Below are 27,758 nucleotides of genomic sequence, written 5' to 3' on the forward strand. Positions count from 1 at the left end.
TTGATTTGAGTCATTGCGGAGATGTATGGATGCAGTCCTCCAAGCTCATGATGGAGTCAGACACAATATTCATTCTGTTTCCACTGCAGCATGACTTTATATTCTATACCGGACATTACCTCTGTTAAGTGACAAGACTTTTGTCTAAGCAAAGTCAGACCTTACTGTCCTAATTAAATCATTAAAAATCAAGGCATGATCATATTTTATTGTGGTAAAATAAGCATAATCTAGAAGCCTTTGCCTTTTATATAAGCCACTTTTGATACCAAATGATTAACTAGAAGTCAAGTTATTATTTGTTGTTCCTAAAACTTGGATAAGCGACAGGACTTTTGTCAGGTAGTGTATATTGAAATAGGTCAGCTGATACGTATTAATAATGGGACAGAGCTTGACTTCATCCAACTTTGAAATTTGATCGCAGCAACATTTCATAACTGTGTGGATGGCAAATTACAAAGAATTGCAAACATCCTAATATCTTCATGTTCTGCTCTATGTATAGGCCAGTAAGCACATGTCTGGCTGAATATGCACCCTATATATATCTCCATCTGTTCCCATGATCAGAGAATGTCAGATATTTCACACAGCATGGCAGGATCACGGTCTAAATCACAGAGCACACAACTTACATGCTATGTCATTTTTCAGATTAAGAACTCATAAATCTCCTGCTGACAAGGATCTGAAAGAGTCTTGTCTAATAACTAGCGTGTTAATAAATATAGTTGCTACATGAACCAGCTTGAACTTGCATGTTGCTGCCATGTTGGCATGTGGGTGCATGAATGAGCTAGTATGGCAACTAGTTGGCATCATGTTGCTTACATGTTTTTGTCCTGTTTGATGTTTTAGTACAAATTACATGCTTGCTAGAAGTACACAATACTATGACTTATTGTAGCTTTTGGTTTTACTTTATTAGTTGCTAGCATGAATTGCCATGTTCGATGATTTGTACTGTTGGCATGTTTTTAAAGTGTTAGCATTTCTAATAGAATAGAATCATCAAAAGAATAGAATAGAATAGAATAGAATAGAATAGAATAGAATAGGAATGGAATAGGAACAGAACGGAATGAAACAGAAGAGAACAAAACTAAATGAAATGGAATAGGAATGGAACGGAATAGAATAGAATGGTAAGGTATGGATTTGATATGGTACAATACGGTTCGATATGGAATGGAATAGGAACGCAAAGGGACAGAACAAAACAAAATGGAATGGGAATGGAACAGACAGAATGGAATGGAAAGTATGGAATGGAACATAATTGGAATAGAACGGAATGAAACCGAACTGAATGGAATAGGAATGGAACGAAACTGAATGAAATGGAATGGAACGGAATAGGAACAAAACAGAACGGAACGGAATGGAACGGAATAGGAACAAAAAAAAAACGAAACGGAATAGAACAGAAATGGAATTGGAATGGAATGGAATAGAAAGGTAAGGTAAGGTAAGGTAAGGTATGGTATGGTATGAAATAGGAACAGAACAAACAGAATGGAATGGAAAGTATGGAACAGAATAGGAATAGAATGGAACGGAATGAACAGAAATAGAATGGAATGGAACAAAACGGAATGGAACGCAATAGGAACAAAACAGAATGGAACGGAATAGGAATGGAACAGAATAGAATAAGAACGGAATAAAACAGAATGTATTAGGAACGGAACAAAACGGAACAGAACGAAATGAAATGGAATGAAACGGAATAAATATAGATATAAATTTAGATATTTGTTTAACAGTACTGGGTTGCATCTGGAAGAGCATCTGGTGCGTAAAACATGCTGGATAAGTTGGCGGTTCATTCCGCTGTGGCGACCCCTGATAAATACAGGCACTAAGCGAAGGAAAATTAATAAAGTCTATTGATACTTTTACCATTTTAGATAACTCTTACCATTAAACAATATAAATCTCCTGCTGACGTATTCAAATGAATCATAACTCGTTTTTTAAATACCCAGTCATGTTGAAGTATAAAACACGATGGTAAACAATAGTTTGCACCAGCGCTGAAGTCACGTCACAGTGAAAACATGTGCAGCGTCAACAGTCAGATTGTGAAGAGAGAGTAAACTAAAGCCCATGGCCAAGACCAAAGGTCAAAGAGCTTAAAGGGATCAGATGTGTAAGAAATACATGGTGCATTTTAACTATGAGACCTCTGACAAAGAACACAATCAGAGACATTAAAGTACTAGCAGGAATGTTTCATTATATGTAAGTCATTGTCATTTTACATCCACTGTAATCAGTTAATGCAATAAGATGAGCTGATATAATTACCTTTCAGCCTATTAGAAATGAAAGATATGGGCAACACAAATCATAATGGTCAATTATTGGAATGAAGCTGAATAAATAAGCTTTCCATTGATTTGTTTGGACAGGATCATGTTTATCTGAGATACAACTATGGAAAATCTGGAATCTGAGGGTGCTAAAAAATCTAAATATTGAGAAAATCACCTTTAAATTCTCAAAGGTACGTTGTTAATAATGCATATTACTAATCAAACAAGTTGTTTTGATATATTTACAGTATTAAATTGGCAAAATATCTTAATTAAACATGATCTTGAAGGATTTTTGGCATAAAAGAAAAAAAAACAATATTTTTGACCCATACGATGCATTAATAAGGCTAATTTTGTGCTCCAGAGTCACATATAACCCTATCCTAACATAAAACACACAGTAATGGAAAAGATGCAGATGACAACTGTTCATTCACATGGCAGAAATCCAAAATAGCTCATATTCTCTCACACAATAATGAATGTAATGCAATAAAGGACATGCACAAGGATATTCCCCACCAACTGGAATAAAGTAAAACACTGTCCTCTTAAAGACAAACCACCACACACAGAATACAGTATACAACTGTAAACTCCTCATGCCAGACTAAATGAAATGAATGAGTAATTACAGTGAAAACAGAGCTTACCTCGTCTGAGCACAGGCTTTAGTCAGCAGATGAATGCAGACTGGAGGTTGAGTATTGCTACAACAGAATGCAATTCAGCACCTCCCTTTCCCTGTCCCACACAAACCCCTCCCCTATGCCAGTAAATCTAACATACTCACAGGGACATGACAGTCAAAACTGCCATCAACTGTGATATACTCAGGGCCGTGACTCATTGATCTGCTCCGCTTTATCTGTGTGCCTGACGTGAGTTTTGTTTGCAAAAGACAGAGTCTACCTTGATATATCTTTCATCATTGCACAGTTTGAAACTAAACTTTGACGATCAGAACGTGCACGCATACTTTCTGTCATTTTATTATGAATGGAATGGATGAGGCACGGTGGCTCAATGGTTAGCACTCACAGCAAGAAGGTCGCTGGTTCAAGCCCCGCCATTTCTGTGTCGAGTTTGCATGTTCTGGATGCTGGATATTTGGCGGTTCATTTCACTGTGGCGACCCCTGATAAATAAAGGGTCTAAGCTGAAGGAAAAAGAATGAAATAATGAATGAATATTTTTAATAAACTTTATTTATGGAACAGAGGTGATTATAGCATTCTGTGTCTACACTATAAAAAATAAATGATTAATGAGTCCTAACAACATGTGTTTTTAGTTTATTGTAACTTATTAAACCATGCCAGTCATGTTCTAACATATTTTTATAAGTTAAGTGAGCTATTTTAAGTCTGTAAAAGCTGTTATTTTAAGCTGTTTTATTTATATTTTTTATTTAATATAAGTTCAATGGACTCATAAGGTTAATTTGATTCAGCTCAAAAATGTAAGGCATCCAGGATTTTTTACAGTGTATAAATGTGCAAATTCTGCTTTTCTTTTATAAAATTTAGAATTATTATTATTATTAATAATAATAATAATTCTTATAAACCTTATTTAAGACCGAACGTGAATATAATTTAATGTATACAAATGTGCAATTTCTGCTTTCCTTTTTAAAATCTTGAATTGTTATAAATATGTTTGTTGTTTTTTATTGGATCCAAATAAGCGCATGTCACATTTATTTTAAACAGGAAGAGGAACATGTCTAAAAACTGCAGTTTTCAGTATAAAAGCAAACTTTTTCAGTTTTCAGAAATCTTTATTACACTATATTTGGCCTTGTCTCTGTATGTCACATTAGTTTGTTTATGAATCACTGCAGGATGCAACATTGATCCCTTTTTTTTCCCATCAAGTATTTCTTTCATTTTGGATTTTTTGAACACAGAAAAACATGCCGAAGACAATCAGCATATAACAAACTGCGTAGATATACATGTAATAACCAATATACAAGTTGTCAAATAATAGTATTAATAATAATGACAGCAATAACAACAATATTGTCAGTAAAAACGAAAAACTGAACAGTAATGACAAAGATATACTAAAACAAACAAAAAATAATAAAATTAAATTAATTTATATATATATATATATATATATATATATATATATATATATATATATATATATATATATAAACACACACATACATACATATACACATGCACACATAAATACATACACATAAAACAAATTTCCAAACCAAAAAAGGCAATAAGCCAAATCTGTATTTAGGGTTAAGTATAGTTAAAATTAAGCCAGTTAAAAATAAATAAATAGAAGAACGCTGATAGACACATAGACGTTGATGCCTTTTTCATCTGAAAGTGAATAAAGTCTCGAATAAGCGAACTTCATGTAATAAGAGAACAGTACTAACCACTGAGGCATCGTGTAAATATCAAGGCCATTTTTTTTATCATATCATAGACTTTTTGGTATATTTTATGAGTAATTATAAAACTGCAAAGAGATTCTAATTGATTAAATGTATAAAATGTAGTAAATAAACAAGGAGACATTCAAAAAACAATTTAGGGTTAATTAGGGTTAATTGTGTTATGTTTTAAAGTGAGATATATGATGCTACATTTATTTGTGTTGCTTGTTTTTTTTTAGGTGACATATGATGTTGAATGTAAATACAGTTTGTGTTGAGACCAAAGACACATCGACTTCCTCTTGTGGATAATGAGGAAAGTCTAATCAGATACAGTTTTAGTTAATAAATACATAACTGTTTTGTAAAAGGAACCCAAAAAGCAAATAAAATCGTCTATTTGTAATGTATTAGACACAAACCGCTATAATAAATAAAGCACGCGCACTGCAATTTGATTGGTTCCCATAGAGGAAATACGCGTCATGTGACGTCTGTGTCATCGTAGACTGAGAATCAGCTGATCCCTCCAGTCTATTTTCACGGCTCTGACACTGTCACGATCAACCCTTTTCGAGTAAATTTAAAATCTAAAGGCTTTCAGGATTATTTTCGAGCTGTATTTGCAAAGCAGACGCCTTTCCTCTGCCGCAAACCGAGCTTTATCTCTCGGCGGAGTTTAAAATCCCCTTAAAGCAGCAGGAGCAGGATCTGCAGTCATGGCGCTCAGCGATGCCGACGTCCAGAAACAGGTGAAAACGCTTTAAAATGTATTGTTTTACCTTCACTGCAGCTTAATAACAGAGTAAAATTGACAATAGAGTGCTTTGCTCGATGTATTATTTCATACGAGCCTGACAGGAGTGTCGTGATGTTCTGACGAGGCCTTCAAGGTTGTTCGTCATTTATTCATTACACACGCGCGTCTGTCACGAGACCTGCCTCTATTATAATTATAGCAGCACGTTTATTAAATTATTTTAAATTACATTATATTGCATAGGATGACCATTGAGTACGTAAATAATTAACAATGTCAAATTTAGAATGTTCAAATGCATCAAATCTGCGAATAATAGTATACAATATTAATAACAACAAGACAGAGTGTAACGTTAGATGGTCATATTTTGTAATATGAATGATTATCTATCTTTAATAACAGACTTAAAGCTTTCTGAACACACACACTAGGCAAATACATTCCACATTCTTGTTATAAGCCACAAAAACAGCCCCTAGTGCTACTGTATAATCAGATTGAAGAGATTTAGTAATATAACTTTGATTTTTTTTTTCATTCATTAGTGCATGAAAGTGTGTAAAATAATGAAAAAACATGGATAATATGCATATTAAAAGTCATTTACAAGAAAACAAGCCACCTAAATGTTATTCGTTGTTAAAGTAGGCTATGTACAAACAAAATCTGCTCATGAATATTCATAAATAGTCATTTGATGGTTTTACATCATTTAGCATATAACAAAATGTAAATTCTTACATATTTAATCAAGTAGAGGTTAAAATATGCATTTAAGTATTACATAAATATATGCTTAACCTTACTTTACCTATTTTTATATTATCTAAAACATTAAACTGCATATTTTTCATTCATATAATATGCTTTCTATGTTTTTAAAATGACTTTTTTTTTTAAATAACCCATTTTATAAAATGAATTTCAGGACCAATCAAAGCCATTTTATTAAGCAACATTATCTTTTTTCTTCAACATCTTTTTAGATCAAGCACATGATGGCTTTCATTGAGCAGGAGGCCAATGAAAAAGCCGAGGAGATAGACGCCAAGGTAATATTTCAGATTAAACATTGAGCTTTAACTTATGCACTAAATTAGATTATGATATTATAATAAGTGACTTTCCTTGCAGGCGGAGGAGGAGTTTAACATTGAGAAAGGTCGACTGGTTCAGACCCAGCGCTTGAAGATCATGGAGTATTACGAAAAGAAGGAGAAACAGATCGAACAGCAGAAGAAAATGTGAGCGTGACTTCCTCCCTGCAGAAACTCCCAGTTTCCTCAAAATCTGACTCATTCCTAGCCGCTTCAGATCATGTACTTATTTGTGATTGTTCAAGATTAATAATAAGAGCTAGTTTAAAGCTATACATAACTAACAACACTGCAAAATAGATCTTTTAATGAACAGTTTTGACGTATTTTGGATTTATTTATGGTTGTGAATTGCATTATGGGATGTTGATCTCTGCTCTGATGACTTTTGATGTTGTAAATTCAACTCTACGGTTTAACAAAGGGACTTTTGTTGATATTTTAGTATTTTGAAATTATATAATTTTTAAGAAATAACATAGAGAAGTAAGTCGAATAACAGAAAATGTACTGGGAGTTTATTACAAGGTTTTTGCACCGTAATATACAACACCAACCCAAACACTATAGCACTTTACACTATTAAAAATGACAATAAAAGTCACTTTTTCAAAATTTACTTGTAATTTTTAAACACTGAAATATTTATCACAATATATATGCAGTAATATACAATCTATAATTGCAATATTTGCTATTTACAAAATATTTACAAAAAAAGGCTACTTTAATATAATCAATAAAACATATACAAATACTACTACTAATAATAAAAAAAATACTGCATCATCGCTTTATTTTATATAATTGTTCACAGCAAACAAATATTTCAACCTAATTGAATTGCAAATGGATTATAAAGTGCACAGATGCACAAAATACTATAGTAAGTGTATTGCAAAATAATTATTAGGTACACTTCACAATAAAGTTGCATGACGAAATGGCCAGATTTATTACAATTATTATGTTAATACTAATTTAAAAATAATAATGCATCTTTATTTTATGACGAAATAGCCAGATTTATTACAATTATTATGTTAATACTAATTTAAAAATAATATTGCATCTTTATTTTATGACGAAATAGCCAGATTTATTACAATTATTATGTTAATACTAATTTAAAAATAATAATGCATCTTTATTTTATGACGAAATAGCCAGATTTATTACAATTATTATGTTAATACTAATTTAAAAATAAAAATGCATCTTTATTTTATTAGTTATTAACTCCGTTTATAAAGATAATGACTTGTAATCAGATAACAGCTTAAATTTTAGCTTGTTATCATGCATTAGCTAAAAAATTAACATGATTAATAAAAGCATTTGTACTTTTTTAATTAAGGTTAATTATTGGAGCCGTATTGCAATGTTAATTATGAACAGCACTGCACATACATTAAATATTCTTCGAAAGCAATCTAAAAGTTTAAATAATAAATTATTATTCACTATATTTCAAAGGGCCATGAAATCAGATTTGTTCATGATATATAATGAAAATCATCATATGTCTATAATAATGTCTCAATTGTGTCTTTTTATCCGTAGTCAAATGTCCAACCTGATGAATCAGGCCAGACTGAAGGTCCTGAAGGCCAGAGATGACATGATTGCGGTCAGTTCCTCTTCTCTATTTGTGCCAGCTTGATATACTATGGTAAATATTGTGTGTTTATACTGTACAACGTTTTTCAGGATTTACTAAACGACGCACGTCAGCGACTAGCGAATGTAGCCAGAGATCCGTCCAGATACGCGGCTCTGATGGACGGACTGGTTCTGCAGGTGAGCGGTGGACTGTATACACACAAACACACAGATACAAATCAGCCCTGCTAAAAACCGTTCGCTTAGTTTTAATAAGTCAAGTTATTACGATACATGTGTTGACATATAGTGGAATAAAGTACGGAAATATTAACACACACTGGATGCAGGAGCTATTTTAAACCTAGTTTTTACATTTATTTGCAGTTATGGGATGTTGATCTCTGCTCTGTCCACTTTTGATGTTGAAAATTCAACTCTAGAGTTTAACAAAGTGACTTTTAAAGTAATATAATGTTTAAGAAATAATATATAGACAAATAAGTGTGTAAAATAACAGGAAATGTGCTGGCAGTTTATTACAGGGCGTTTGTTGGGTAATACACAACACCAACCCAGCGAATAGATCACTTTGAACTATTAAAAATGACAATAAAATCCAACTTATCAAAGTTAAAAGTGGTTGGAAGAAAGGTGAAGCTTCCATAATGCATTTCAAAAGCATAAATAAATACAGAAAATACAGAAAAACTGCTAATTTCCAGTGTATACTACTATACATATACTATAAATACTATACACATAATCTAAGACAGACTATACAAGTACTTTTACATAAGACAGAACAATATTATCTAAGAGAAGTATTTTAAGGTTGAAGGAAACGAGCAGTGCAACATGATTGTGTGGGACATTCACAAGTAAACCTTGTTTTCCTTATTAAGTCATAAGATGGAGTTTAAGTAAAGTGTGTGGTGCATATAGTGAGAAAAGTGTTTCTACAGGTGGTTTGTCAAGCCCACTCACCTGTGTGAGGCACACTTCAGAAATGCACAGTGCTTTTAAAGAGATATGAAGTGACTGCTTTTTTAATATCGTTCTGTTGTAGGGTTTTTACCAGCTGCTGGAACCTAAAGTGACCATCCGTTGCCGCAAACAGGATGTGGGGATTGTGCAGGTTTGTAGATGTTTTAGCCAGGGTTATTTATTAAAGTGAATTTAAAAATTAGTTTCTTGAACTTAAATGAATGGTAAATGTGATCAAATGGAGCTAGATTGTGTATACAGGCCTTTGGTCCAACACTGTGTTCACTGATTTAAAACTCATGAAATGAATAATAGCTCAATGAAATTAAATTATAGTGAATTATTTAAAATGTGAATTAAAAACTTTCATCTCAAATTGTCTCAGATATCTAGCTTCAGATATATAAATAAATAAACAAATAAATCTCTCATTTACATGTATTTTAGGTTGATATTCTAAAGAAAAAAACTTGAAATTGAAATGATACACATGTAATAAAACAAACATTGCTAAAATTTACAACTATTCAGACTTTTAAGTCTAATTAAAATGAAATTTGTGTATTAAAATAGCTGAAATTGAAATAAAATGGAAAAAAGACAACAATTTTAATCTATTAAAATGACTGACATGCGACAAAGTGATTCAAATTTGGCTAATATGTGTATTGTGTACATTCCATGACAACATTTCTCAACTTATCCAGCATGTTTTACACAGCGGATGCCCTTCCAGCTGCAACCCATCACTGGGAAACACCTATATACATTGGTCAATTTAGCTAATTCAAATCACCTATAGCGCATGTGTTTGGACTGTGGGGGAAACCCGAGCACCCGGAGGAAACCTATGCGAACACGGGGAGAACATGCAAACTCTACACAGAAACGCCAACTGACTCAGCCAGGACTCAAACCAGCGACCTTTTTGCTGTGAGGCGATCGTGCTACCTACTGTGCCACCGCTACACCTATATTATACTATATTATATTTTATTAAATCATATCATATTGTAATTATATTATATGCATTGAAAAGAAGTTAACATGATTAATATAAGGTTTGTATTGTTATATAGTTTAGTTGAATTTAATTAACATCAATTATTAGAGCCTTATTGCAGCGTTAAAGTTGTGAACAACACCGCAAATACAATGAATATGCTTAAACAGCACTCTAAATGCTTAAACAATCAATAATTATTCAGTATATATTGAAATATTTTAAATAGATATTAATTCATAGACATAACATTTTATGTAACGATTAAAATAACTAAAACCGAGATGTAAAAACCCTGTATATAACATATATGTCAAAAATAAATACACAAAAAAATACAAAAAATTGGAACATTTTTAATAAAATAACCCTGGCATCAACACGACTTTGACAATTACTAACAACTCATCATGATTTACAGACAAGCGTGTGTTTCTTTCATTAGGCCGCCGTGCAGAAAAACATCTCCATCTACAAAGCAGCAGTAAAGAACAATCTAGAAGTGCGCATCGACCAAGACAACTTCCTCTCTCCAGAAATGTGAGCATCTGCCTTTACAGAGCAGTTCCTTATTCACAGAAATAGCGACTACAGATATGGGTGCGATCTTTGAATCTAAAGCATGTGTGTGTGTGTTTGTTTGTGTGTAGCTCTGGAGGTATTGAGCTCTATAATGCGGATGGGAAAATTAAAGTGGCAAACACTCTGGAGAGCCGACTGGAGCTCATCGCACAGCAGGTACAGAAACTGAACGGCCACCATTATGATTATACGGTTGAAGTCAGAATTATTAGCCCCCCTCTGAATTTTTCCTTTTTTACACTGCAAAAAATGCTTTTCTTACTTAGATTTTTTGTCTTGTTTCTAGTCCAAATAGCTAAAAATTCCTAAATCAAGAAGAATTTTCTAGACAAGCAAAACATATTGTCTTGTTTTAAGAAATAATATGCTAATATTAAGAGAGTTTTTCCTTAACAAGCAAAATAATCTGCCAATGGGGTAAACAAAATAATCTTAAATTAAAAGAAAAAACAAGATTAATTTGCTTACACCATTGGCAGATTATTTTGCTTGTTTTGAGGAAAAACTCTCTTAATATTAGCATATTATTTCTCAAAACAAGACCATATGTTTTGCTTGTCTAGAAAATGCTTCTTGATATAAGAAATTTTAGATATTTAGACTAGAAACAAGACAAAAAATCTAAGCAAGAAAAGCATTTTTTGCAGTGTAATATTTCCCAAATGATGTTTAACAGAGCAAGGAAATTTTCACAGTATGTCTGATAATATTTTTTCTTCTGGAGAAAGTCTTATTTGTTTTATTTCTATTTTTAATAGCCATTTTAAGGACAAAATTATTAGCCCCTTTAAGCTATATATTTTTTCGATTGTTTACAGAACAAACCATCATTATATTAATTACCCTAACCTGCCTAGTTAACCTAAATAACACAGTTAAGCCTTTAAATGTCACTTTAAGGTGTATAGAAGTGTCCTGAAAATATCTAGTCAAATATTATTTACTGTCATCATGGCAAAGAGAAAATAAATCAGTTATTAGAAATGAGTTAATAAAACTATTATGTTCAGAAATGTGTTGAATCTGCTCTCCGTTAAACAGAAATTGGGAAAAAAAATAAACGGGGGTGCTAATAATTCATGACAGCTAATAATTCTGACTTCAACTGTACACTGCAAAAATGCTTTTCTTGCTTAGATTTTTTGTCCTGTTTCTATTCCAAATATCTAAAAAATCCTAAATCAAGAAGAATTTTCTAAACAAGCAAAACATATTGCCTTGTTTTAAGAAATATTATGCCAATATTAAGTCAGTTTTTCCTTAAAACAAGCAAAATAATCTGCCAATAGGGTAAACAAAATAATCTTACATCAAAAAAAAAAAAAAAACAAGATTAATTAGCTCTCCCCATTGGCAGATTATTTTGCTTGTTTTAAGGAAAAACTCTCTCAATATTAGCATATTATTTCTCAAAACAAGGCAATATGTTTTGCTTGTCTAAAAATGCTTCTTGATATAAGAAATTTTAGATATTTAGACTAGAAACAAGACAAAAAATCTAAGCAAGAAAAACCTTTTTTGCAGTGTATATAAAGCACTTTGAAATCACTCGCACACACTAAAATGTTGATGTGTTTTCAGATGATGCCTGAAATACGAGTCGCCCTGTTTGGTGCGAACCAGAACCGCAAGTTCATGGACTGATGGATCTTTCTGGAGATCGGCAGTGTTTTGATGTTGTATTTTTATTTTGATGTTAAAAATCCATTCCTGCGTCTCTATCTGTACTGTATTTAAGAAGACAACACCTGTGTGTGTGTGTGTGCGTATGATTCATCATTGCTGTATAAAGATCAAAATAGTGTCCTGCACATTTCTGTGTTTGATTATGAATAAATTAAAGCTCCGTTATGTTCCTATAAAGTCTTAAAGTGATGCATAACCCTCGCTTCATGAAGAAAATATGACTTTTTTTTTATTTGCATTCCTGTAATGAGGAGCATGATCTGTATATCTGAAGCAAACGTGTCTGTCGATGATGCAAAAAGACAATATTGATGTGAAAACTATAATGAAACCCCATATGGCCCAGATCTCGTCTCGTTGTGTTGTTATTGACTGGCTGGTTTGGATAATAGCGTCCCACTGGCAAGGCATTGCTCAAGGCTCTTATTCTATGAGGCATTTAAGATTTCACAGTGTGTCACATGCTCTATTGTCATCACATTCTTAATATGCGCTGTTCCTGAAAGAGGAACTTTTATTCGACATGCACAGCGGCTGAGAACACATGCCTGATTGATAGCTGGGAGCAATGAGTAGCATAAGCTTGAAGGTAAGGTATAACTTCTGATGCATTGAGCTTTAAGGCTTGTTGTTTTCCTGCCGCTGAGGTTTTGTATTGGATTAGATTGTCAATTTGATTGTTGGAGATGCCAGAGGACGAGCTTTCATGTTAACTTTACAACGGATATGTAGATCTACAGTTAAAATGCTGGATTAAGATATATAATGAAGGAATTAAGTTAACTTGTTGGTTTTTACCAATTTAAGTAGATTGAACATAAAACAATTGAGTTGTAAATAATAAAAATTCAAGAGTTGTGTTGTTTCAGCTCATTTTAAATAAGTAGTTTGAACAAAAGGTCATTTTTGGAGTGAAACAATGTACTAAATATTGAAACACACATGATTATTGTGTATTAATACTGTAAACAATGCAGGGTTCAACACAATTCCTTCATGTTATCCCAACATAAATCGATTATCGTCATTGTTTTTACAAATGTAAGTCGATAGTACATAAAACAATTGAGTTGTAAGTAATAAATAATCAAGATTTGATTTGTTTTAGCTCACTTTAAATAAGTAGCTTGAACAAAAGGTCATTTTTTGAGTGTCAAATTTTAAATATTGAAACAAACATGATTATTGTGTATTAATACTGTAAATAATGCAGGGTTCAACACAATTCCTTCATGCTATCCCAACACAAATCGATTAATGACATCGTTTTTACAAATGTAAGTGGATTAAACATAACATATTGAGTTGTAAGCAATAAATAATCAAGATTTGAGTTGTTTCAGCTCACTTTAAATAAATAGTTTAAACAAAGGGTTCTTATTTTTAGTGTAACAATGTACTAAATATCGAAATACACATGATTATTGTGTATCAGCATTGTTAATAATGCAGGGTTCAACACAATTCCTTCATGTTATCACAACAAACAAAATTAATTATAGGCTAATGGATGTGTGTGTGTACAACACGTTTCCTTATTTACGAGAGTGAAAGTGAAAGTAAATAATGAGGAGGCTCATCTTTCATTCTCGTGCTGTAGATGCTCTGTTTAACTGTTTTCTCGCTAGTGAAATGCTCAGTTTTTCCATTTATAAAGTCCGCCATGTAAATAGCAAATGGCTCTGAAAGGGAATGGGAGATGAGACTCTGATTGGTTTATTCTCACACCTATAACTCATTAAGAAAACAAGCTCAACCCTGTTAGACCATGCAAAGTGGATTTTTCCTTCCTTATATTAGCAAAAGTGAATTCTGACACACCCTTAATGCGTTTGCGCTCTGCACTTTGCGCATGGATCGTCAAAATAGAGCCCTACAAGTTTAGATTTACTGTATACTTTAACCTCTTAAGGCCCAAGCTGTTTTTTACATGCACATTTGATTTCTCTTTGCTATTTGGGTTTATTGGAACCTGGTTAGAATAATTAGTATCATCTTTTGATATGATGTCCTTTTAGAGAAAAATGATGTCCATATATGTGGCCTCGTGGTCTGAATTCACATAAAACACTTTTTCCTGACGGTTTTTTTAATGCATATACAACATGTTTTGACTATCAGAGAGTAAAAACTACAGTCTTTTGCCCATTTTGGGCAGTTAAAATAGTGTTTGGGACATTTTATATGCTGCAAAACAGTTGCAGGATGACACTGTATGTCAGCAACAAAATATAAAACATTCAGAGTATTTTAAATAGACACTTAGGAGCTAAAATGTGGCCACTAATCCCTAGAAGGGTACTGTTTTGAAAACACGGGCCCTGTTTAGAAAATCGTGCAAAAGCAATCAAAAAAAAAAAAAAAAAAAAAAAAACTGTAAAACTATTGTTTAGATATGTGTTGAAAAATCTTAATATGAACACATAATATCCACTTTTCCACCTTTAAAGACAAATTCCTCTAAAAACTAACACGAATGATTGTGTCGTTGTGTCAGGATGTGAGTGCAGCAGTGATGGTGGTGCTGCTGGTGTGTGTGAGCGAGTGTAAATCAATGCCAGATCCCCGTCAGAGAGAGCAGATGCTGCAGCAGGAGCTCTTACAGCAGATCGGGGGAAACATGGAGCTCAATGAAGCCGAAAAGCAGATGGATTCACTGCTGTACATGCTGAAGATGAAGGAAATCACCCTTTCACCTTTCCCACCGGCCAATCACTTCTTCAAAGTGCGGCACATCATACAGCAAAGCCCGATATTCAAACTGCTGCAGAAAATGCCAAAAGGTACAACACGGCTGCTCATGTGTACAGTAGACTCACACTATGTCTGTTCATGTGTGTAAATATAGAGTCAAGCTCGAAATTCTTTATACCTCTGGCTAAATGTGCACTTAAAGTTACTTTTATAAATCATTCCTTCATTTTCCTTCAGCTTAATCCCTTTATTCATCAGGGGTCACCACAACGGAATGAACCAAATGTTTTACACTGTGTATGCCCTTCCAGCTGCAACCCATTACTGGGAAACACCCATACACTCTCACATGCACACTATGCATATACTACGGCCAATTGAGTTAACTCAATTCACCTATATGTGCATGTGTTCGGACTGTGGGGGAAACCAGAGCACCAAGAACATGCAAACTCCACAGAAATGCCAACTGACCCAGTAGGGACTCAAACCAGCGACCTTCCTGCTGCGTACCACTGAGCCACTGTGTCACCCAAGTGGCTGTATTAATTGCGGCTGGAAGTGCATTCGCAGTATAAAAACATTTGCCAAAGTAATTGGTGGTTCCTTGCATAGCTGAAGCTGAGTGAGTGAGTGAAAATATAAGCTATTTTTTCAGAATTTCTATTAATTCACATAATATTATTGAACAATATGCATATTTCTTTTATGATTTACATACTATAATGTTTTTATAGTAGTATTTTGTCTTTAGATATATTATATAGGGTGGCTCTGTCGCCAAATGAAAAAAAACCTTATGAATTTATTTCCTCGTTGAACATAAAAGAAGATATCTTGGTGGTATTGTAAACTGGTTATCATGTACATACATGGTAGAAAAAAAAACATAATAATATTTTGAAGAAAGCTGAAAACCTGAAGAATGTTGGAAACTGGTAACCATTGACTTCCATAATAATTGTTTCAATGAAAGTCAATGGTTACCGGTTTCCAACATTCTTCAAAATATCTTTTTTTATGTTCAACAGCAGAAACACATAAAGGTTTGTGAAAAGTGAGTAAAGGATGACAAACCTGAATTATTTTTTTTGTCTTTCAAACACGTTCACTCTGCATGTCATTATTATTTAGAGGTAGTCATTTCTGATTATAAATGAGATTATGGATAAAAATACTTCCTTAAAACATCCTATTTAGACTACAAAAACAACAAAACATGCCAGAAACTACCGCAGAGAAGGATTTATATTGGGAATTTTTTGTTTCGATTAAAAAAAGATCAAACGATAGCTGAGTTTTGTTTCAGGTGCTGCCCTTCACATCCATAACTCTGCTATGGTGAGTGTTGATTGGCTGCTGAACGCCACATACAGGCCTAACTGCTACATCTGCTTCACTTGGGACGGATCGGTTCGGTTCATGTTCTCCACCAGTACACCCTTTCCGCGCTGGGGATGCTCTTTTTGGAAACGGCTAGACATTTTAAGAGCCAGTCTTGGTGATGTCACTTCCTTTGATAACAGGTGAGCGAACATCAAAGTTAAAGACAGCGTTATTGTCAATTCTGCCCCATGTACAGATATTAAATATTCTCAGACAGTGTTTGGTGAAATTAGTAATTGTTTTAGTAATTTTTTACTAATTAAACTGCTTTTCCGCTGAAACAAGTCAGGTAACGGGTTATTTTAAAACTTTAGGTCAGTGTTTCTCAACCATGTTCCTAGAGGACCACAAGCTCTGCTTATTTTCCATGTCTCCTTAACCAAAACACCTGATTCAGCTCATCAGCTCATCAGATTGGACGACCAGTAATGGGTGTTATATCCAAAGCAGACCTCCAAAACATGCAGTGTTGGTGGTCCTTTAGGAACGTGGTTGAGAAAACACTACTTTAGGCAACTAAATTACAGTTATATTTGCCTTAAATTCTGTAACATAAATAGAATAGTTTTATCTAAATCAATTCAGACCATAATATACTGCATTTTACAGGATAATTAGATTTGTCAATCAAAGAACATTTATCTTTTATCAACACATCTGCATGTCCACTGTAAAACCCAGTAAATGTAACTCAAACCATTTGAGGAAACCGATTGAAGCAAACTATTTAAGTTCAAAAACTAATCCTAATTATAGTTCTGTGAACTTAATCCAATTGAACACAGTAAAACCCAATAAATTAAGAGATCTTATACCAATTGAGTACTGTAAAACATAATAAGTTAACTCAAACCGTTTGAGGTATCCGATTTACAAACTCTTTAAACGGATTGAGCTCAAAACTCTTTTTGAATAAGTAGAAATAATTTCCAGTAAGGTTTAAGTCACCTACACTCATTTCATTTGGTGAATTTGACTACGGTTTTACAGTGTATTAAGAAAAAAGGAATGCGTGAGAAATTAGTTCATGACCATTTAAGCTACTGTTTGAATCACATTTAAAAAGATGAACGTCTATGCACTGACATGTATTTGAATTTAATGAGTTAAAGGATGGTGATGCTGTGGTGTAGTAGGTAATGCTGTTGCCTCACAACGAGAAGGTGGCTGGTTTGAGCCTCGGCTGGGTCTGTTGGCGTTTCTGTGTGAAGTTTGCATGTTCTCCCAGAGTTCGCGTGGGTTTCCTCCGGGTGCTCCGGTTTCCCCCACAGTCCAAAGACATGCGGTACAGGTGAATTGGGTAGGCTAAATTGTCTGTAGTGTAAGAGTGTGAATGAGTGTGTATGGATGTTTCCCTGAGATGGGTTGCAGCTGGAAGGCATCCACTGCGTAAAACATATGCTGGATGAGTTGGCGGTTCATTCCATTGTGGCGACCCCAGATTAAAAAAGGGGCTTTGTTTATACAAAGACATATCAAATGCACTATATGACAGTGTAAGGACAATGTCTCTTTGGGGATGAGTGTGATGAACGTGACATTTTCTGCAAATCCCACCATGTCTATGTTCCCAAAAGACCACAGACCGAGAGAGAGAGGCTGCGAAAAGAACAAGGCTTCTAGACCTTCTGTGCTCTGAACATATGTAATTCAGATTAAAGAACTTAAAGAACTCTCCTCATATTGTATGTCCTTCCGTATGCATTACCAATACAGTAAATTGATCTCAAGTTAAAGTTATTACACCTTTAAAACGTCTTAAAGGTGCTTGCTAAAATGCAATTAATTTACATGAAATCATGCTGTGTGTTGGGGCTCAAAAGAATGACAGGCATTTACACCTCATTGAACCGGATTAAGAGCGTTTAGCGAATATAATGCATGATTTTAAGCTGAAATGTGACGTGCAAAAGTAGTGCAGCCATGTGATGGGTTTTTGTACGTGCTTTTAAGTTAAAGGATAAGATAAAGAGTAAAGGGGACCTATTATGCTCTGTTTTACAAGATGTAAAGTGAGTTTCTGATGTCCCTAGAGTGTGTATGTAAAGTTATTATGTTTTAGAACTCTCTGAAACGGACCCTTTTAGGCTTTGATCCAAATTATGGCGTTTTGGTGACTGTCGCTTTAAATTCAAATGAGATTGTGCTCTTATCAGAAGAGGGCGAAGCTACAAATGCCGATGTGTCAGCATAGTGGCAGATTCAAAAACAAGACTGACGTCGTATGCTAATGAGGGAGAGATGGTCACTATTGGGCGGGGCTTTCCCCCTGTGATGAAACAGATTTAATTAATACATTTGTACCACTAGAAGCTGGCTATATTCACAGATTATTGCCACACAACCTTTTTTAAACAACAAGTGAGTTAAAGAGTGAGTTTTGCATTATAGCTCTCATTTAATTAACCAAATCCAAACGTTGACTACTGTAGACTAACTCAGCCATTATCTTTCAGCTTGATGCGTAATCTAACGCTCTTTACGGAAGACCCGGAGACGTCTTATCCCACACAGGACTATATATGGAAGCGGTTTGAGAAGATTTTCATTGCTCTGTCTGGGCTGATCACATATGCTCCTGTCCTGAAGGATCACATCTACCAGGGTTTGAAAGAGCTTTATGAAGACAACATCATGTATGTGGAGCTGAGGATCGGACAGGCCAAGGTTTGGGATATCACTATGAACTCAAACATTTTATTTTGTAATTAAGATACTTCAAGATACTTGTATCCAGCTTAAAGTGACATTTAAAGGCTTAAGTGGGCTCATTAGGTTAAAGTTAATATAAATAGGCAAGTCATTGTATGACGACGGTTTGTTCTGCAGACAATTGGAAAAAAATATTGCTATTAGGGGGCTAATAATATTCATTCATTCATTTTCGGCTTAGTCCCTTTATTAACCTTTAAACGCAGTGAGAAGATGCAAACTCCACACAGAAATGCCAACTGACCCAGCCGAGGCTCGAACCAGCGACCTTCTTGCTGTGAGGCAACAGCACTACCTACTGCGCCACTGCGTCGCCGGGCTAATAATATTGTTTTATAAAAATGTAAAACTTTTCTAGCCAAAATAAAACAAATCCAACTTTTTCCAGAAGACAAAATATTATAGGGCAAAATTGCTTGCTCCAATGTAAATATTTCACAGGGCGGCTAATAATTTGGCTCTCAACTGTATATATTTGTATTATGAAACTCCCTCCCCTTCCTCAATTACATTATTTAAAGAGCAAAATCAACCTGTCACTCACATCAAATCCACCAATAGCATCTCACAGTCATCCAACCATCCAATCAGCACACAAAATCAAGTCCCGCCCTACTTTTTTTCTTTGAATTTCACTTAAACAGATTATCACAGACAAGAAAATACTTATTTTTTTTACTTTGAATTTTACACTTATATAGATTATAATAGATAAGACTTTTTTCTATGCATTTCTTATATTTATTATCTATATATACAGTTAAAGTCATTAACACATTTCTAAACAATAGTTTTAATAACTCATTTCTAATAACTGATTTATTGTATCTCTGTCATGATGACAGCACATAATATTTGACTAAATATTGTTGAAGACACAGAGCTTAAAGAGACATTTAAAGGATTAACTAAAAATTAAATGTTTGTTATTTATTTGTATATCAAATTGTTTGTACTTTCGATTATATGTTTTGTTTATATAAGCTTCGGATTGTGGGAAGTGTTTCAGGTGGAGTGTGCTGCTTGTTTGTTTGTCTTGTTAGGTGTATGTACGTTATGATGTGTTGTACTCTGTTTGATTTATGAACTTTTTAGGACCCCTTTGAAAATGAGATGATTCATCTTAAGGTGCTATCCCATTCAATAAATAAAAATAATAATAAAATAATAATAAAAATAGGTTAATTAGGTTAACTAGGCAGGTTAGGGAAATAAGTCAACTCATAGTATAATAATGGTTTGTTCTATAGACAATCGAAAACAAATTTAGGGGCTAATAATTTGACATTAAAATGGTGTTTAAAAAATTAAGAACTGCTTTTATTCTAGCCGAAATAAAACAAATAAGACTTTCTCCAGAAGAAAAAATATTATCAGACATGCTGTGAAAATTTCCTTGCTCTGTTAAACGTAATTTGAGAAATATTTATAAAAGAAAACAAATTCAAAGGGGGGCTAATAATTGTGACTTCAACTGTATATAATCATATGTTGTTCTGTTTAGGCATATGAACTGGACGGCACTACCCATGACAGAGCGTGGACTATCGAGGTCTACAGAAACATCACTGAGCAGTTCAGAGCAAATCATCCAGACTTTATAGGAACTCGTGTAATCCTCTCCGCTCACAGGTGAAACACACACTTAAATCACTCAACATATAAATTAAATCCACAATCAAGTAACAAGTTCAGAAAAGTATGAGACTTCAAGGTAACTTCCTGACAATGCCAAAAAATGCTATTAAAACATCTAGTGCAAATTGAAATTTTCCCAAATTTTGACATTAAAATAAGAATGTGTGTTAAGATTAAACTTGTTTTAAATCAACATCTAATATTTACAGCTTTTAATGCAAATAATGAAATATAATCATAATCAGAAATGCATTTTCTTTATTTAATAAAGCCGCTGTAATTGTATTTAAACACATTTTTACTACCTAAATGGTATTTTCCCAACTGAGATGGCACTTCTAGTCTAACAGGTAGCACATTTCTGATTATAAATGAGATTATGGATTAAAATGCTTCCTTAAACCTTTACCTTTAGACTACAAAAACAACAAAACATGCCATAAATTACTGCCGAGCAGGAAAGTTTGGTGAAATTTTAGTTTCAATTCAAAAGATTTAAAAATAGCTACAGCATATGGGCTTTTATTTTGGCAGCAGGAAAGAGGCCATATGATGCCTTGTATTGTTTTTCACAGAGAATGAGATGTCTGCACATGTAACATACAAGAAATGCAAAGTTTCAAAGATAATAGCTTTACACAAAGGGGAACTACTCTCATTCTAACACATGCAATCAAGTAGTACTTTCCCTAGCTTTAGCATCCAATTCATTGTCCAAACACAGAGGCTTCAGTGAATTAACACTGCCAATATGCTATCAAGACAAGAGATACAAAAGCAGTACTTACCATTAAGAAGACTTTTGCTAGCAAAGTTGGTTCAAATCAGTCTGCTTGGTCATAAGCTCTGTCCAAAACTGATCTGGCACATGCTAAAGAAGTTAAATCATCATCTTTATTAACTGTTTGTGGCCTTGGAAGCTAACATTCACAATTATGGTAAGGGGCGTAACATTTTCAGACATAATCTTGAGTCGTTTGCCAATCACAAAGCCAATCAGAGCACTTTAGGCTTTTAGAAGGAGGAGCTTCAAGAAAGAACTCAGTCAATGTTTTATTTTGATTTTATTTCATATTTAAACATTATACTGGATGACATTATGGGTACATTATGGGTTAACAAGATGTAACAAACATTTTCAGGTATATACAGTTTAACTTAATAATTTAGCCGGCCTCACTGATGTTGAGATGAATAGGAAAGTTGATTTGATTCAACTAAAAAAAAGCTAAATAGTGTATATACAGTACACTGTAAAAAGTGAAAACTTAACAAAAATGACTTTGACTTGTTACTATTAAGTGTTTAAAAAAATGACAAACTTAATTAAGAACAGTTTTCAGTAATAAATTAAGTGTAACAAGTTTTAGTAATTTGTTTATGGCAAGTATAAGTATTGTTCGCTATTAATAGTGAGCAATACTTGCCACAAAACATAAAAGTATTATTATTATATTAAAATGAAGGAAATTTTTTTTGTAATAAAAGTATTTTATTATTATTATTATTATTATTATTATTATTATTATTATTATTATATTAAAATGATTATACTGAATGATTTGTAATGAACTGTTCTGTTCCATTCTTGTTTTCCTAAATAAATTAATAAAACTTGTTACACTTAAAATAATTAAATTAATCTATTACTGAAAACTGTCATAAATTAAGTTTGTCAAACTTAATTCATTAAATTGTAAGAAGTCGAAGTAATTTGTTTAAGTTTTCACGTTTTACAGTTCAGCAAATAGTGTAATACAGGAACTCAATGAGAGTGTTTTAGACAGACTAGAGGTGCTGAAATAATGTAAACAATACTGTTTATTGAACATAGAAGCATATGAAGTACACCTTTTATATTTCATCATAGAATTTCCTTAATATAATACAGACATATCTATATTCAGCAGATGATTATAGCTGCATATTAATCTGCATTCCTGCTGATATGGATGCATTTTTGTGCAGGTCTTCTAGTGTGTCTCGAGTGAAGCAGGCTGTGCAGGAGGCCATTGAGATGCAGAGAAAATATCCAGATATTGTTGCAGGATTTGACCTGGTAATCTCACCCTTGCCTTGGGCTACAATTCACATCAATGCAAATATTTATGTGAAAAACACAGCAATCATTTCATTAAATGCTGTAATTATAGTCTGTTTACACAAGTACACTACTTGAGATAAGTCTTGTAGTTGACTCTGATTGTAAGAGCAACAAATGATAACTTGACTTCAAGTTGATCATTTGGAAAAGTGGCAGAAGGTTGATGTTTCAGAACCCACATGGACTCAAGATTTTCACAGAAATCTGTCAAGTTTGGTGAAGGAAAAATCATGGTTTGGGGTTACATTCAGTATGCGTACATGCGAGAGATCTGCAAAGTGGATGGCAACATCAACAGCCTGAGGTATCAAGACATTAGTACTGCCCGTTACATTGCAAACCACAGGTAAAGGCAAATTCTCCAGCAGGATAGCGCTCCTTCTCATACTTCATCCTCCACATCAAAGCTCCTGAAGGCAAAGAAGATCAAGGTGCTTCAGGATTGGCCAGCCCAGTCACCAGACATGAACATTATTGAGCATGTCTGGGGTAAGATGAAGAAGGAGGCATTGAAGATGAATCCAAAGGATCTTGATGAACTCTGGGAGTCCTGCAAGAAGGCTTTCTTTGCCATTCCAGATGACTTTGTTAATAAGTGATTGGAGTCACATTAACATTACTTTCTCTGATTGTATCATTGAATGCTGCAGGTTGGTCGTGAAGACACCGGAGGGTCAATCTGGTATTTTCGGGATGCTTTATCACTCCCTTCAGAGTCACAACTTCCGTACTTTTTCCACGCTGGAGAAACAGGTCAGCAAATGCAGCTCATTTTCTCACTGTGCAGTGTGGATTGGGATTTATTTGTCTATACTATAAGTGTTTGCTTTCAGATTTGGATGGGACAGATGTGGACAGGAATGTGTTAGACGCTCTGCTGTTTAACACCAGCCGTATCGGACACGGTTTTGCAATTGTTCATCATCCCGTAGCAAAACAGCTCTCCAGGAGCAGGAGGGTGGCAGTGGAGTTGTGTCCCATTTCCAATCAGGTACAGTAGCCGTGCTCTGTTTAAGTAAACTGGTTTGGTTAAATCAGCAGTGATTCTTCCTCTGCAGGTGCTAAAGCTGGTCTCAGATCTGCGAAATCATCCAGCCGCGGTGTTAATGTCTGACGGACATCCTATGGTGGTCAGCTCCGATGATCCCAGTTTATTCGGGACCACAGGACTGTCCTATGATTTCTATGAGGTGTTTGTCGGTATTGGTGGATTGAGTGCAAACCTGGGCACTCTAAAGGAGCTCGCTATCAACTCAATCAGGTGTGAGAATGTTTATTTATTACAAACAGAACCTAAAATGCCAGTTGCAATATGACAAATGCAATTAATTGGCAATTATGTTGAGCAGTGTAACTCATTGTAACTTTTAACATTTAATGCACAGGTGTCAAACTCAGTTCCAAAAGGGCCGCAGCTCTGCACAGTTTAGTTCCAACCCTAAATAAACACACCTGATCAAACTAATTGAGTCCTTCAGGCTTGTTTGAAACCTACAGGTAAGTGTGTTGGAGCAGGGTTGGAACTAAACTGTGCAGGGCTTCGGCCCTCCAGGAATTGAGTTTGACACCCCTGATTTAATGCAACATATCAGACTGTAATGTTTTCCTATGAGCTGCTCAGGTCACAGTCAGGCACAATCTTCTTTACACAACTGTGATACAAAACAATAATGACAATATTATTTTATAGACATCATAAGCAGGGTTCCCACTCTTTCAGAAACAGCAGATTCAAGGACTTTTAAAGCACTTCATATCGAGCACCACTGTAATTCACACCCCCAGCATACATTATGTAGTCCAGTGAAAGTTCTAACTGTGCTTAACATTTCATTCGCTCTTAATATTTACATTAAGTAGATTATTACTAATACATTTGGGTCATACTTTATTTTGATGGTCTGCTTGTTGAATTTAAATCACATCGCATCAACATGGCAACTAATTCTCAATAGATTATAAGTAGACTGTTAGGTTATAGGGTTAGTGTTAGTTGACATGTACTTGCAAAGTTTCTTAAAGTTAAATGTCTGTTGAAGGAGCAGTATGAGCAGATATTAAGCAGACAGTCTACTAATACTCAACTGGACCATCAAGACAAAGTGACCATAAATTATATCAGTAGGTATTTTTTGATAGTCATGTTCATAGGACGTTAATAAAAGTTGTTGAATTCAAAACTGGTAATTGCGGCTTCTGAAATACTGATAAAATGCACATTATTAAAATAAGTTCTTGTACAAGATTTCCATTTAGGATATTTAAATTAAGAATTTGTAGTTTTTATTCTGCTTTTGGCAGCAGCATGACAACGGTTAAAATTACCCCAAAAACAAATTTCAAATTTAACTCAAGCGTTTTTAAGAAGCGTGGGAACCCTGTATAAGGAATTGCAGCACTTCTAACATGACTGAAGAACTAAGACCTTTAAGTTTGCAGTGACTAAAAATAAGAGTTGTTTGCTCAAAATGTTGATTCCTTAAATAAAGTCAAAACATTGCTGTTTAAAAAATGAATATAAACATTTATAAAACTTCACTTACATATAAGGTGGGGGAAATAAGTATTCAACACGTCACCATTTTTCTCAGATTTTTCACCTATATTTCTAAAGGTGCTGCTGACTTGAAATTTTCACCAGATGTTGATGGCAACCAAAGAAATTCATATATAAAATGAAAACAAATCTAACTAGTTTACAAATGAAATTCGGTGTAATAAAATTAAATTAAAAAGTATTGAACACGTGAAGGGAGGTGTAGTTTAGCATTGAAAGCCCAGACAGCAGCTGAAATTTCATTATTTATTCAGCAACCCTCTGCCCTTCCTCAGAGTAAGATGCAAGAAAATGACCCAAAGCACAGCCAAGGAAACTCTCAAATGCTTTCTGAGAAAGAAAATCAAGCTGTAGAATGGCCTAGCCGATCACCTGACTACAATCCAATAGAACCATCAAGATTTTTACTCTCTGTTGAAGATAAAATCACACCTGAGCAATGCATTTGACTTCATTCTCCATATGAGAGGCGTCTTAAAGCTGCCATCACCAAAAAGCCTAAACTTAGTCAAATAGTCCATTCTTTTGTTTTCTTAGCTATTAAACGCGGCAGGGGAAATAAGTATTGAACGCGTTTTGTTTTGTTCCTGGGAATAATGATTCTAAAGGAGCTGTTGACATGGAGTTGAACCAGATTTTGGTAAAAAGTTAAACAATACACACATAAAAATAAAACCAAAAAAAAAAAAAAAAAAGAAAAAAATTTTGTGCTTAATAACACGGAATGACACAAGAAGAAAATACTGATTTTCTGAAAAGTATCTAATACTTTATATAAAAGGCCTTATTGGTGATGCCAGCTTAAAGACGGCTAACGAGTTGAATACTTATTTGCTCCACTGTATGTATATATATATATATATATATATATATATATATATATATATATATATATATATATATATATATATATATATATATATATATATTCACTATTTATTTGAAAAATGATTGCTATTGTGTAGATCAGAGGTTCTCAAAGTGGGGGTCGGGACCCCCCGAGGGGTCGCGGGACAATGAAGGGGGGGGGGGGGGGGGGGTCGCCTGGTGATTTTCAAAAATCAATTAATTTTTATGAAACCTTAAGACTTACTGCATTTTATCAATAACCTACTGAAGAGAAAAAAATAGTTGTTTATAGTTACAATAAACTATATAGTTACTATAGTGGCTTATAGTTACTAGTTCTATTGGATTGCGACTTCTCGGGTAATTACATTATACTAAAGACACAGCAATACTGTCAGATGCAGCAGATTTTGTAACACAAGGTTAAACTTTCTAGCCCATTTACAACACTGACATACATAAAAAAAAACAAAGAATAGACTTGGGTCTATTGGTGTGTGCGCGTCACGAATCACTGGCATTGTCATTTTGGGGGTCGCGGGCTGAAAAGTTTGGGAACCCCTGGTGTAGATGATGAATTTAAAAAGCTGTTTTCCCTCTTTGTTAACAGGTACAGTTCATTATCAGCACAACTGCAGGATAAAGCTATGACCGTATGGCAGGAAAAGTGGAACACATTTATAGCAGAAAACTCATAACCATGACAAAAACACTTTAGAAAATTAAACTGCAGGGTAAAAAACACATTTATGCACAGGGAAAGATTATAAGGAAAATATTTCTGCCAGATTTTATCTGACCACAAGAGGTGGTTTACAGTATGTTTACAATATTCAATAGCTTCAATTTGAATGGGTTTTAAAATATAATGTATTCCTGTGATGCAAAGCTACATACAGCATTACTCAAGTCTCACATAACACTTCTGAAATCATTCCAACATGTTGATTTGCTGCTCAAGAACTATGTATAATAACTATACGTTTTTTTTTACCTTGTTTTATAAAGTATTATACATGTGTTCACTGTTATGTTTGATTACCTTAAAGCATCCTTTCTGAATAAAAGCATTTGCTTCTTTAAAACAAGCTACATCTTGCTGACCCTGATTGTTTTAAACATTAGTAAACAGCATGTTACTCACCGCTATGCCGATATAAGTACATCATCAATGGGGATTAACTGATGTCAGTATCAATACACCATGATTCTGTAGAAGACAAGAACAGAGGCAATGGTTGTTAGACTAGTATTGATGAAGAAATACCTGTTTAATAAATCAAGCAGAGATGTTTGATACATAAATATTAAACCTGTATATGAATGTCATCTTATGAAAGCAGCAAACTAATGTGTCAACAGAG

The 27,758-nt window shown here is 34.0% G+C and overlaps 3 protein-coding genes across 6 annotated transcripts in view; 2 read left to right on the plus strand and 1 right to left on the minus strand.

The window, feature by feature from the left end:
- si:ch211-214j24.14 overlaps positions 1 to 21,824 on the minus strand; it is a 23,317-nt gene extending 1,493 nt beyond the window's left edge. The window contains 1 exon segment of one of the 2 annotated variants that reach the window (NM_001386828.2): positions 2,978 to 3,034. The gene's annotated coding sequence lies outside the window, so the exon portion shown is untranslated. 2 annotated transcript variants of the gene reach the window in all.
- Positions 5,239 to 12,801, plus strand: atp6v1e1b (ATPase H+ transporting V1 subunit E1b). 2 transcript variants are annotated; one of them, XM_088649712.1, is made up of 9 exons: positions 5,239 to 5,486; positions 6,484 to 6,549; positions 6,632 to 7,540; positions 7,688 to 8,224; positions 8,305 to 8,394; positions 9,266 to 9,334; positions 10,632 to 10,726; positions 10,837 to 10,924; positions 12,350 to 12,801. In XM_088649712.1, the coding sequence occupies exons 4-9, from the start codon at positions 7,916 to 7,918 to the stop codon at positions 12,410 to 12,412; spliced, it is 714 nt and encodes a 237-aa protein (XP_088505838.1). In that variant the 5' UTR covers positions 5,239 to 5,486; positions 6,484 to 6,549; positions 6,632 to 7,540; positions 7,688 to 7,915; the 3' UTR covers positions 12,413 to 12,801.
- Positions 12,806 to 27,486, plus strand: ada2b (adenosine deaminase 2b). Of its 2 annotated transcripts, none has more exons than XM_087247942.2 (10): positions 12,806 to 13,043; positions 14,952 to 15,237; positions 16,458 to 16,674; positions 18,991 to 19,201; positions 20,751 to 20,878; positions 22,853 to 22,943; positions 23,639 to 23,741; positions 23,822 to 23,979; positions 24,047 to 24,249; positions 27,005 to 27,486. In XM_087247942.2, the coding sequence occupies exons 1-10, from the start codon at positions 13,023 to 13,025 to the stop codon at positions 27,090 to 27,092; spliced, it is 1,506 nt and encodes a 501-aa protein (XP_087104068.2). In that variant the 5' UTR covers positions 12,806 to 13,022; the 3' UTR covers positions 27,093 to 27,486. The 2 variants fall into 2 exon arrangements, with proteins under 2 accessions (XP_087104068.2, XP_087104069.2); XM_087247943.2 differs by having other exon boundaries at positions 12,969 to 13,048.
- Positions 27,487 to 27,758: the final 272 nt, after the last annotated feature.

Source organism: Danio rerio, chromosome 4, assembly GCF_052040795.2.
Source record: "Danio rerio strain M-AB ecotype USA chromosome 4, GRCz13ab, whole genome shotgun sequence".
Lineage (NCBI taxonomy): Eukaryota > Metazoa > Chordata > Actinopteri > Cypriniformes > Danionidae > Danio > Danio rerio.